The sequence below is a fragment of the Brachycentrus maculatus genome, unplaced genomic scaffold (assembly GCF_059751285.1).
Source record: "Brachycentrus maculatus isolate JH-2025_06_01 unplaced genomic scaffold, ASM5975128v1 h1tg000361l, whole genome shotgun sequence".
NCBI classification, from domain to species: Eukaryota; Metazoa; Arthropoda; class Insecta; order Trichoptera; family Brachycentridae; genus Brachycentrus; species Brachycentrus maculatus.
The window spans coordinates 697,273-710,914 of NW_028281110.1; the positions used below are offsets into that span (position 1 = coordinate 697,273).

General features: G+C 32.8%; 1 protein-coding gene across 1 annotated transcript; it reads left to right on the top strand.

Moving 5' to 3' along the window:
* Nucleotides 1-8,823, top strand: LOC148303589 (mitochondrial disaggregase-like). The gene is made up of 11 exons (XM_088269715.1): nucleotides 1-561; nucleotides 2,292-2,343; nucleotides 3,298-3,497; nucleotides 4,234-4,463; nucleotides 5,157-5,271; nucleotides 5,654-5,832; nucleotides 5,918-6,079; nucleotides 6,475-6,637; nucleotides 7,430-7,632; nucleotides 7,715-7,847; nucleotides 8,291-8,823. The coding sequence occupies exons 1-11, from the start codon at nucleotides 327-329 to the stop codon at nucleotides 8,413-8,415; spliced, it is 1,797 nt and encodes a 598-aa protein (XP_088125841.1). The 5' UTR covers nucleotides 1-326; the 3' UTR covers nucleotides 8,416-8,823.
* The last annotated feature ends 4,819 nt before the right edge of the window (nucleotides 8,824-13,642 follow it).

Below are 13,642 nucleotides of genomic sequence, written 5' to 3' on the forward strand. Positions count from 1 at the left end.
TTAGTTGGCATCCGTGACTTAAATATGTCGTTTTTTTGACATCTTTCGTTGTTTGACATAAGATTCTACGAAAATCTTTTAACTTTTTTGAATTTTCAATTAAACATTTTAACTTGGGAATCGCATACAATTGCCGTCTCTACGGAGATCTCCGGAGCTTCATAACTGATCTGGATCCCGTATTAGTTATTGAGAAATAATAACATTGGTTGCATACTTATTGGATCAGTTTTGTTTGGTATTATATTCATCAATATTGTTTCCTGTAACTCTCGGAAAACAGGAACATAAATTTTTTTTTTCGTAAATTAAATTGATATTTAAAAATGTGGTCACTGAATATATTATTACAAAACCTGTACGCAACGCGCCGACTGTCGGTATTTCAAGTATGCACTATTATTAAATATTCGATCATCAATCGTCAAGCGACCAAATTAAAATATGATGTTTTATTTAATAACTTCCGTCAGAATCAGAAAAAGTTTTTAAGGTTTACTCTGGGTACAGCTGGTGGTGGGAGTGGAATATTTTTCACCACTTCTGTATTGAATTATAACGGTAAGGATATTTTTCTTTCTTTCTGTCCTTTTTCTATTTTAAATTCTTTTGCATTATACAACATAATAGAAATACAAATACAAAACAATATATATGTATAAAATATAAATACTAAAAAAGATCTCACAAAGGCATGGCCTGTGTGTGGGAATACAATATAATTTAAGTCATAGTAAAGGGCACTCGCAAGCGAATGTTTTTGCCTAGAATTTTCACTCATGAATTACATGAAATTATAGTAACTTTAAACATAAAGAGTTAATCCACTCATAAGTAGGCATAGGCTATGAAACTTATAAAGTTGAAGCCTGAGCAGGGACATGATAAACGGTGTTGCATAAGCTGTAGCTAGATTTCAGAGTCACTTGGACGTTAGGTAATTAAAAAAAAAGAAAAGGGCACTGGCAAGAATACAATAGTTATTATAAGAAGTAGAACTAGAATAAGTGTTCATATAAAATACAAAAAACACAAAATACATGACTAATAAAAAAAATATGAAAAAGTAAAATAAAAAGTAAAGTAAAATATCTTATATCTAAAATCTTATATCTAAATATCTAGAGCATATATTGATTGATTTATGGTTGTAAAATGCCCTTATCTCCTTTCTGTGTTATTCCACTGAGGAGACTTAACGCATTGCAACACAAAGCTGGCGAATCGCTGGCCAATTTGTCACTGACTCACAAAGCCGGCGATTCGCCGGTTTGTCTTTGAAGTGATTTTTTTAACATTAAAATTGAATGACACAACTCTGAACTGAACACACTCTTTCAAAACTACCTGGGAGTGAGCCATAACGATCTAGCTTATGAACAAACAATAAAACAGCTTTTATGTTTTACCATTTTTATTTTGTGTGTGATTAAGTCTTAATGTATTTATTGACTTGGCGTTTAATTTGTAGAACTCCATTTTAATTTATGTATTAATTTTAAATCAAACACAGATTTTTTGAGTCTACTAAGTTGTATTTTATTAACAAAAAACACATAAAAAATTATATTGTGACAATTGTTTCGCCCTAACAAGGCGAAACAATTGTCACAATATAATTTTTTATGTGTTTTTTGTTAATAAAATACAACTTAGTAGACTCAAAAAATCTGTGTTTGATTTAAAATTAATACATAAATTAAAGTCTTAATGTTGTAATAAAATTTTAATAAAAAAAGTGTCAAAATTCAATAGTGTGCTGTATGAACAAATTATGTCATCTTTATTAAGGTGGAGAATGACCGGAGCATTTCATCAGCATGAAAGAGCATCACCGAGCATCCGAAACTATGGATGGAGCGCTCGGCTCACTGTACTGACTGCCTGAATGCTCGCATCGTAACGTGTTACGTTATGACGAAATGCTCCGGTCAGTCTCCTCCTTTAGTGGTGCTGTTGGTTAAAGTAGTGTGTTGGTAAAAGGTTTAAATTTGGCTCATTGTTGCAACAAAATATAGCGTATTTAAGAAATGTAATTTTTTTTTCAAGACTTCATTAACACTTTTCATGCCGGCTATTCAAAATTGATTTGTTTTTGCATTTATTACTTAATGCTCATTTTACTAATGAGAGTCAAGTGTTTTTGACAGTGTCACTATTGAAACACGCAGAGAAATCTCTTGGGATAATTGTGACATACAAAGTTATGTTAATTAAAAAAAGAAGCAGCCTCCTGGGCTCCACCGTGCTATGTATACACAAAATAAAGTAATCATGTATTATCATTCCAGAAAAACGAGTGTTAAGAGCCGCACAGCTTGGTAACACTTCGGAAGTAATAAAGTAAGTATATATTTCACGTCAAGTGTGAACTTTGAAAAAATAACTACACAGGAGTACGGCTGTCCAAACTTAAAACACAGTAAGGGATATTTTTTGTTGTTGTATGCTTATTGTATGTTCTAGGATTTTTGGACTAAGTAGAATCTACTTAGTCCAAAAATGCAAAAAAAACATACAACAAAAAAATATTCCTTAATGTGTTTTGAGTTTGGACAGCCGAGTAGTCCACTTGCAAACTACTGCAAAAATTAAGTTTTTTAGCCAATGGCGGCAATCGGTAGAAGATTTAAAATAGTAACGTCTATGTTTAACATGATCTGCCAAAATTAATTAAATTGGGAATGAAATGGAATAGAAAAATCAATACTCTTGCAAAACTCGATATGCCGATCGTCAGTTCACTTTAAAAAATCACTAAGTTACCGTAAACTTGCTAAGTTACGTAGTGACTCATGCTAAATCGTGAAAATCCAGCGTCAAAATCGTACTTAAGTTACCTGGATCTTGGCACTAAGTAAGTGCCAAGATCCAAGGTTAAGTACCTAGAATTGTATAGTTATAAGGACCATCAGTCCATTTAATCTTCACATTACTTTGAAAATGTCATAACAAGGCGAAACAATTTTCACAAATTTTATTTTAATGTGTTTTTAACAATAAAATACAATTTAGTATCTCTCAAACAATCAGTGTTTGATTTCAACATGTAATATATAAATACAAATTAAACGTCAAATCTATAAATAAAGAAATACACAATGTTTTCCGAAGCGGGATTCTTCTACACCTTTAGCAATAGTTTTTACATATATTTTATTTTAATGTATACGATTTAAATTTTTTATAGTTTGTAATGTATACATTAATTGAAATAAATAAATTGAAATAGAAAAAATGTTCCCTTTGTGTTTAAAAATGCACAATTAAACTTTTTTTTATATTATCTTTTTCTAGTATATGTGGTAAATCTGGGGAAAAGGTGTCTCCAAATTGTAGACACCCCTTAGGATGGACTCCTCTCATGGCTGCAGCGGCTAATGGGCACACGGACACAGTTAAAGCTCTGATCAAGTGCGGCGCTCAACTAGACTTACAAGATTTGTACCATAATCCACAAAAGACTGCTAAGCAACATAACCTTCACCCCCTCGATGGTAATCAATCGTATAATATCCTGGCATTTAGTTTCAGACTTTTCATATTTCAGATTGGGATAATTAATAAAATAAACAAATAGATCTGAGATTATGTAATTTTTGTAATCGGATGTTTTGCTTTCTTTTTACATTATTTAAATAAAATAAAACAAAAAATTGTTATATAATAAAATAATAACTATATAAGTAAATATTTTTTTCCACATAAATTTTATTTTACCGAAAACCGGGTTTCTTCGTAACCAACATAATCAGACTGGTCATCACCAGTCTGATGATGTCGGTTACGTCAAAACCCGGTCGCTGGTCAAATAAAATTTATGTAGAAAAAACTATGAAGTTGTTATTTTATTATATAAAATGCAGTTCCACCAAGAAATATCAGTACAAAACCTTAATCTAATAAATTCTTACACACATAACTAAAGTGCATAATTTTTTTTTGATTTTTCTTTAATTATTAGGTATAGTTTACAAATAAATCGGTGCCAGTTGAATTCTTAATGTTGTTTTCTGAGAATCTTATTATGATAACCCTATTTGTTAATCTACCATGGAACTTTAATAATCTTTAAATTTGTTATTTCTAAAAACGTATTTGATGTAAAAAGTATCGTTTATAAATTTTAAGAGCATATAACATTCAAGTGGCATAGATTTCATCATCTCTGTTGGGGTTATCGGCGGCTGTTGGCCATCTGCTTGAACATTCAGTTGCATGTTTTGTTGACAGTTATCGCAAGGCGGGAAGAGGAGTTTTGCGAGTCCCTGAACGGGCGAGCCACCTATTCGGGTTTCACAGCTCTGCATTATGCCTCCCTGTCGGATTCTTCGGGAGTGACTCGGGCCCTCTTGGAAGCTGGAGCCAGCCCGATAGTCAGGGATAACGCCGGTAGGGGACCGCTGGACTATGCCAAGGATAAAAGTACCACTAAAGAGCTACTCACCGTATATACAAAACAGGTGAGAGATACTTTTTGCTGCAATTTTATCATAATTATCTTTTTGATAAAAAGTTATTATATTTGTTATCACTATTTATAATTCATTTATCTTCTTTTTGTAATTTTCATTATAAAATATGGTAAGAATCTCGCTGAATTTAATTTACTGGCGAATTGTCCCGAAGATAATGATAATGTATGAGGTGTTCTAATTGATGCACAGCATATTAACCAAGTAAACACCAACAGCATCTTATTTATCATTTCATATTTTTACTTTTTTTTTAATTTCGAAATTCTCACTAAGCACAGCCCATATTGAGGCATTCATATACATTATTTACTCTATTAAAACAAGTCTATTCATTGCTTTGGTAGGGTGACCATCTCAATGCAGTTCTCTGGACCCAAATTGAGTAGCCATTTTTTGTTTACGAATATTTAAATTTTACATTATTATTAGTAACTTTTGTAGCAAATGGCAGGTTATTATGTGTTCTCAGAGCAAGACATGCATGACCCCTCCGGGCAAATAATATTTAAATATTTGGTGCCAGTTTCCTTCTAAGGCACGCATAATATTTATCTCTACCATTTTTATGAGTGTGAACATTAATAAAATTTTACTAATGATTCGAAGGTCGTAGATCTCTTATACATACACTTTTAAAGGATTTATTGAATCTTATCTTTGATATTTTATTTTTTATAGATAGAAGCGTTAATTATAGAGAAACAAGCCGAAGAAAGACGTCGCTTTCCATTGGAACAAAGATTACGCCAATTCATTGTTGGACAACAGGGTGCTATTAACAGCGTTGCTGCCGGTATGTATAACTCTAATCATATCCCTATAACTGGAAACACGTTGCGAGACCGCGTAAGAAACACTGATGTCCGGAGCAAGTGTAAGACGGAAGATATCGTAAGGTGGGGTCGACAACGAAGCCGATACTGGAATGAGCATGTAAACAGAATGTCAGAAGACAGACTTCCATGTATCGCCCTTCAAGGAAACCCTGAAGTACGTAGACCCCCAGGCAGAGCTCTAAAAAGGTGGCAGATAGCTGGCAGTCAATGTCCCAAGAGCGACAGCCGGCGGCACAGACAGATACTGAGGATCTATAAAAAGAAGAAGAAGAAATCAGTCACGATGACAATTATTTAGTCTTCTTAATTTGTGGTTTGATTTAAGTTTTGTATTTGCAGCAATCAGAAGAAAAGAAAACGGCTGGGCCGATGAGGAGCATCCTTTGGTGTTTCTGTTTTTGGGGAGTTCTGGTATCGGGAAAACAGAACTAGCCAAACAAGTAGCTAACTATTTACATCCAAATAATCCCAACGGATTCATAAGGCTCGACATGTCGGAATATCAAGAAAAACACGAGGCATGCCATCCAATTATTTATAACATGATATGAATGTATAGTTTAACTAAATGAATTTATATTTTTTAATACTGATGAATTGTAGGCAGCTAAGTTGATCGGTGCTCCGCCAGGATATGTTGGTCATGATGACGGAGGGCAACTAACTTATCACCTTGCTAAACAGAAAAATGCTGTTGTATTATTTGATGAGGTGGATAAAGCTCACCCTGACGTCTTAACTCTTCTATTGCAACTGTTTGATGAAGTATGTATAAATAGTAATATGTATTGATAATTTTATTTTAAGTACAGATCAGTTTTGTTTAGCCTTTGTGGTATATATCGTAGGTAAAAAACGTTGACTCTAAAATTCCTGTTATTTAAAGCTGAATAAAATACCCGTTATTAAACTCAAAGTTGAATTTACTTTTAAAACCACATTAATATGACATTTCAAACTACTGAGTGTATTTTGTTATATGCATCATTAAGTCAAAATTGCATATTTTCGAGTTAACGTTTTTGCAAGTGATGGGGCGATTCTTAGCTAAGTCATTTTTTCTTCTGTATTTGTCTTTTGTAATGCTGCATACAATATAGATGCAAGCTCAAGTATTTTTGATTTGTATTTTAAAGGACATTTCTGGCTGTTATTTGTAGGGAAGATTAACAGATGGAAAAGGAGTGCTCATTGAGTGCAAGGATGCCATTTTTGTAATGACCAGTAATTTAGCTAGTGAAGAAATTGCCAACTATGGATTGGAGCTAAGGAAAGAAGCCGAGTTGGTGAATAAACATAAAATGGAAGGAAAAATTCTATCAGGTCGATTTGTTATTTTATCAATTGACTCTCTAGTTACTTTGTGCTGACATATAACATATTTTATTAATTTTTAATTAAAAATTTATTCCGTAAATATTTATATTTCTTAAAATCTATTGTGACACAAGTTTAGATGCGTTCTGCATCATTATCAAACACTGTATGTGAAGCTATTTGGTGGGAGCTGTTTTTATTTATTTTTGAACACTGGGAATATGTACAATTTGGGGAGGCGTTAGTCATTGTCATATTGTTAATTTTAGATTTATTATTATTTATATTTTTATAAATTTCTATTGTTTCAAAATGTTGAGGTTTATGATTTTTTGCTAACAATTTTATAAATAACAATCAAACGATAACAACAATAATGTAGAAATCCTACAAACGAAAAGTACTCATACATATGTAATTATAAATAAGTTGTAATTATTTATTCAATATTACCCTGGACTGGTACCTGAAGTGGAGGGCTGATTACCTTCCCTTCATATGTTAACGATCAAGATAACACTGTGTTTATATGACGGAGTGCCTTATGCACCATCGGGGTGCGGATAAGGGTTGAATTATTTATATTTATTATATATAAGTTATAATTTAGACTTTACAAACGGTGTTTGATAATGCCGCGGAATGATTCAAAACACGTGTCACAATAGATTTGAAATAAAATGCTAATCATTAAGCTAAATTCAAATAATTTATTATCATTTTATGTAATTCATGCATTTATTCATCAATATAATAATGAAATTTAATTATTAAAATAAATATTTTGAAATATTTTAGACGTAACACCAGATTCTGAAGGGACAGAAGAAATATCGGTTTCTAAGCTGTTTAAGGATAATATCATTCGTCCAATTCTGAAGGATCACTTTTTAAGAGACGAGTTTCTTGGTAGAATCAATGAAATTATATACTTTTTACCATTTTCAAGACAAGAACTTTTGACTCTTGTAACAAAGGAGTTAACACTTTGGGCTGCAAAGGTATACATTTTTATATCAGTTTAAAAATGTCTTTATGTTTGTATGTATAATTATAACTCTTATACAGAATATTTCTTTCTAGGCTAAATCCCGGCATTCAATAGAATTGACTTGGGAAAATGGAGTCTTGGGTTCTTTGGCAGACGGTTATGATGTTTATTATGGAGCAAGATCCATCAAGTATGAGGTTGAAAGGAGGGTGATTAACAAAATAGGTGTGTATTAAAAATATATACATAATTCTATATATATAAAATTTTGTGATTTGTTGAAATATTTGTACGCTTTTTAGATAAATGAATATATTGAGATTTTTTGTTGACATCTCGATGTAGATAAAGAAGAATATGGAAGTCTGGGTATTTATAAGGCTAATGACCTGTCATAGGATGGTTAAGTGTTCGCTTTACACGTGTGCAACATTCACCATTCTACCCATGATTGACAACCACATTCCTGACTTTCATATTCTTCTTCATCTATGTTAAGATGAAAAAAAAATACTTCCAAGTGGAGAAAACTCAGATTTGTGAATAAGTATTTGAATGCACTCAGTGTTGTGAAATTATTGGCAACTGGGTGTCACATTCTTCCCCCACTCTGCAACTTTATAGGAATAAAACATTTGCCATTTCAATATTTTTTCATTCACTTCCAGCATTAGCCGCGGAGCGTGGTCTGCTGGGCTACGGTTCGAAAGTCGTCATTACCTGCGCAGACGAAGGAACGATTAACATCAAAGTGAAAAAGAAGGGAGAAACGAAGTTCACCGCAATTATATAATCATGAACCGATATAGTTCCTGTTAGTGTTTAAATCTGAGAGATATATATCAATCAAAGATATGTAGGTTCATACGGGTATATTTATAATTATAGACAATCTTCGGTCAATGAGACATTTCCACTCTATGAGAACTATAAACTTTCTGCGTCTTATTATCACCAAATACTTAACCCTTCCTTTACGGTGCTAAAAAACTTCCGCATGCAACGGTGATATGTATTTTGTAGTTCTTCTTCTTTCCATGTTCGCTCCCTAAGTGGAGCATATAGCCAACACGAGACGTCTCCAAGTTACTCTGTCACGTGCCATCTCCTTGACTTCCTCCCAGGTCAGTCCGGCGTCTCTAAGTTCCGCAGAGTATAGTCGGTGAATAGTCGTCAGCGGCCTTCCGGGGCGCCGGAATCCTTAGGGTTAGAAAAAGAGACATGAGGGGTGACTTATTATCACCAAATACTTAACCTTTCCTTTACGGTGCTAACAAACTTCCGCATGCAACGGTGATATGTATTTTGTGCACCATATGAAAATGTGATTTAAAAACTGGAAAAATGTGAATATTCCTATATATTGCTTTTATTGACCATAGTTGAAGTTGAAATGTAACAATTTTAAAATGTTAGCTCTGGTAAGTATTTGAAAACGAGAAATAAAATACATGGCAAGTAGCTGCCACAGCTAGCGTAGCAATATGACCGCTGCGTATCTACTTGACGATACTACCACTACTAAACTTGCTACGACATGCGCGTATATGCAAAGCAAGGCACACACGCATTTTGGAGATTCTGTCCCCGATGTATTCACAACCTATTTATTTCCATCTCTACAAATGAATAACTTTATATTATAATACGTAATTATACTACGGAAGAATACAAAAATTCTGAGCCCGTATCTATTATATTTTATATTATTTTTCTCATTTTTAAAGTCGAGTAGTAAATACATATCACCGGGAGGGAAAGGTTAATGTCCTAATTAAGTTCACTTTGTTGTTAGCGAGGATTGTCTATTATAATAACTAATATTTTTTCTATTTAAAAAAACTCTAGCCTTGTCAGTGCAGTACTTATTGTGTAAACAAACTTAAAGGAGTTGCCTTTAGGTTGATTTACTCCCGTTGATCACTGGCTGGTGAAAGTGTTATCTTGGCTTATGATTACCAATGATACTGGTGCTAACCTTGGGAATGTTTAGAGCATTAAGTGAAGTATAGATGCATTAACTTGTGAACACCTTCCCTTTGACAACAGATATTATATTTTTTATTACTAAAGCCAAATATTTGGATCTCTAATCCTATCATTTACTGTCTTAGAATTATGACTATATATAGATAGGGTTTTTATCATTATTGTTTTGTATGCCATTAGCACTTGGTATAATATCTTGTCAGCAATATGAATCACATTGCAATATACATCCAAGATCCGGTGGGGTATTGACCCAGTAAAATCGGGAACTACCGACTGTCCTAGCTCTTCCCTTACAATTTATTTTAAATCCTTCTATGATATTGATATGATAAAAGTGGCAAGCCCTCTCATACAATGTGGTTGGATTTGCAATCTTTATGCAATTTATCCCATCTGACAGCATTTATTTTAATAATCGCAAACAAATGTGTGTGTACTTAAGGCACCAAATGAGTTATCCCTACCACCTAAAAGTTTGGCCACCCTTACAAGTTTGGCCAAGTATCTTCTTCTTCTAACCCTTATCCACACTCAATGGTGCATAGGGCACTGCTTATGTCAATGCAATTTTTATTGTTAATTGCATGAAGGCAATGTGCGATTTTTGTACCAATCCAAGGTGATATTGAATAAATATAATAGAGGAAATTACCCTTTTTTTGTTATTTATCATGGTGGCCAAATGAGCTTACCACTACATTATGGAGGCGGCCAAGAATCTAGTCTATATTAATTATAAGTATTAGTAGTATTTATTTTCTATAATTTTTTTAAGTAAGAACAATAATAATAAAATAATAATAAAACCCTTATCCGCACCCCAATGGTGCATAGGGCACTGCGTCATATAAACGCAGTGTTATCTTGATCGTTTACACATGAAGGAAAGGTGATCAGCCCTCCGCTTCAGGTACCAGTCCAGGGTAATATTGAATAAATATTAGAGTGAAAAAATCACTAATATTTATTTTACCCCCCTTGGGAATCGAACCCGGGACCTCCGGAACGGTAGCCGAGCGTGCTGACCATTACACTACGGAGGCGGACGATAAGAACAATATGACAGGTATTAAAGTGTGTTTGTTATATTACTACAATATATTCTTCCTTGGTTTGTCAAACGTCTTAAAATTATCTGTTTACTAGAGATTAGTAAATATAGTAAAATTAAATATATTAGTACAATTTTATAAATAAAAGTACATTTTTTATGTATAAACTTTATTGATCATTATGTACAAATTATATATATATATATATATATATATATATATATATATATATATTTTTAATTGTGACATAGGATATACACCTACCTTTATAAATTGTTTATGATTAAAATATAATTATTTTATAAAATGCTTTTTATTTACTTTTATCTTGACTCGGGCGTCGGTCATCACAAATTTTAAAAAGGGAGAAAAGCTGTGTGGTGATAGCTGTGATTACAATTATTATATTTAAGGTATTTCACATACATAATCATGTTTTAATAAACATTCAATACACATCTTTTATTACAAACATGCAATTTTGGACACAGCATAATGTAACAAGAAGATTTATTCTGGAACATTTATTCAATGAACACATTGAGTAAGTTTACACTACATATCGCTCACTCCTTTCAAGAACGTCATAAATCAAAAAACGTCAATTTTCAGTTGTGCATATTTTCGGAATGCCCAGAAAATGTACTATTTCCCAGAAAAAAGGCATATTTTTAACTTAATATTCACCCGCTACAGGGCAGAAAGTGTTGTTTTTGCATTTTGAAGAAAAGGTATTGTTTAATTATTTTTTTAAATAAACTTAATATTTTTCAAATGGGAAAAAAACCTTCATGTTTTACCTAAAAAGATATGTTGCACAGTAAAAATTTCAGTAAGTGGCTTGATATTTATTTTTAATACATTGTATTATATTTTCAAACTTTAAAAACATTCTCCTGAAAAATCGAGTATTTTGATTTATGACGTTCTTGAAAGGAGTGAGCGATATTTGAGTATGAAGTGGTTGAAATTTATTTTAACGTTGTATAGTTGTCATTATTATTTTTTTTTTTTTAACCCTTATCCGCACCCAATGGTGCATAGGGCACTGCATCATATAAACGCAGTGTTATCTTGATCATTAACACATGAAAGTAAGGTGATCAGCCCTCCGCTTCAGGTACCAGTCCAGGGTTATATTGAATAAATATTACAGTGAAAAAATCACAAATATTTATTTGACCCCCCCTAGGAATCGAACCCGGGACCTCCAGTATGGTAGCCGAGCGTGCTGACCATTTCACTACGGAGGCATTAGTTACACAATAATAAATTCTCGAGTATTCATTTAGAATCTGACTCAATTTTACACAACAATGAAAGTTTATTTTTAATAAATATTTACAGTTAAGGTGCATGCCGTTATTTTATTGGTAAAACACTTTGCTGAAAAAGTTTTGTTTCGACTTAGAAATAGACTCTTAAAAAAAAAATAGGGTGGTATGTTTTTTTAACGTCTCCAATGAATTTTCTGAATTAGTTTTAAATACGGATATTTCTAATTACCTATAAAATGACATTTACACACAGTATGCGCGATTGTCCACTACCCGGAATTTGACCGTCCGGCAGTCCGGTTTTGAAAAATGAAAGCGACTACGACAGTTTAGCGTGATTGAATTTACGCGCAACGTGTTCACGCACCGATCAAGAGCATCGATCCGAAAAAATATGGACAAAAGCACAAGCCAATCGTCGTTTAAAAACGCTAACTGACGTGCCGGACGGTAACATTCCGTGTAATTTCGTGTAGTGGACAAATGCCCTATGGATGTAAATTAGACTGGGACTCTGAAAGTTCACGCTATGAACTGGTTGGAAGCATTAGAGATGACCACATCTCTAATGCTCTAATGGTTGTACAGACGAATGCTTCGCATACCGTGGACAGATTTATTCACCAACTTGGAGGTTTTGAGGAGAGCCAATTGCAGTAGACAACTGCTAAAAGAATTAAACATCCGAAAAATTTTCATATCTGGGTCACATCCTGCATAGAAAGAGGTACAGTTAGGTTCAAATGGTATTGATGAGTAAAATTGAGGGGCAGCGTGGTCCTAGCAGAAGACAAACATCTTGGCTGTGCAATATAAGGGATTGGACCGGGATAAGACATGTGGGGGAGCTGTTCCGGGTCACGCAAGACAGAGAAGCCTTCGCCAGAGTGATTGCTGACACGGCACAGGAAGAAGAAGAAGATGGATGTAAAATCTATAGTCGTATACATGCTTTGTTTTCGGGAAGGATTAATCACATATAATAGATGCAGAACTTTGTGTCATTATTTGAAAAAAAAATTTTTTTTTTACAATTCTGTGATTAGTTTAAAAATTGATTTTCTCAATTATATTTTTAAATTTTTTTAATGATTTATGTTTTGTTAATGCTAGATAATATGATATGTAATGGCCATAAAAATAAAATTATATTTTACGTTGCAGAAACATAAAAAGAAAATTATTCCAGAATTCATTCCTATTAGAATAAATATGCCATAAAATTGTTAGATAATTTCCCCATCCAGAGAATTTTCTAATATTTCAAAATATTGTTTCTTTTTATATGTAAATAATAGTACTATTTTCACAAGTAAGAGTACTGGACGAAGTTTTTACATTAAATTTAATTTACAAAAATCATGTTTTTAAGATTGGTCTGCAAAAACAGCCTTTTATTTAGCATATATACTTGCAAATAAACGTTTTACGGCACATGAAATTTTCAGGAAATATTTTTGAAGATACTTTTCCTACTATTTTTTTCACATGGTTAAATGTTAACACCATTGATAAATTTTCAAGGGTCTGAAATATTACACCAATTCAAAAATTGTTTGAGGAATGCCAGATCAAAAAGTGCTAAGTAAATGGGGCTATTTGTTTTTGAATATGAAATTCAGTAAGACTGGGTATTTCTGCTAAATAGCAGAATAAGGGTTTAATATTTCAATCAATAGTTCAATCATAATAGTTCAAT

Coding starts and splice junctions, on each gene's coding strand:
- LOC148303589 (XM_088269715.1), top strand. CDS start 327: ATGTGGTCACTGAATATATTATTACAAAACCTGTACGCAACGCGCCGA. Junction 3,498..4,233: donor TAACCTTCACCCCCTCGATG/GTAATCAATCGT, acceptor TTTTGTTGACAG/TTATCGCAAGGCGGGAAGAG. Junction 6,080..6,474: donor TATTGCAACTGTTTGATGAA/GTATGTATAAAT, acceptor TGTTATTTGTAG/GGAAGATTAACAGATGGAAA.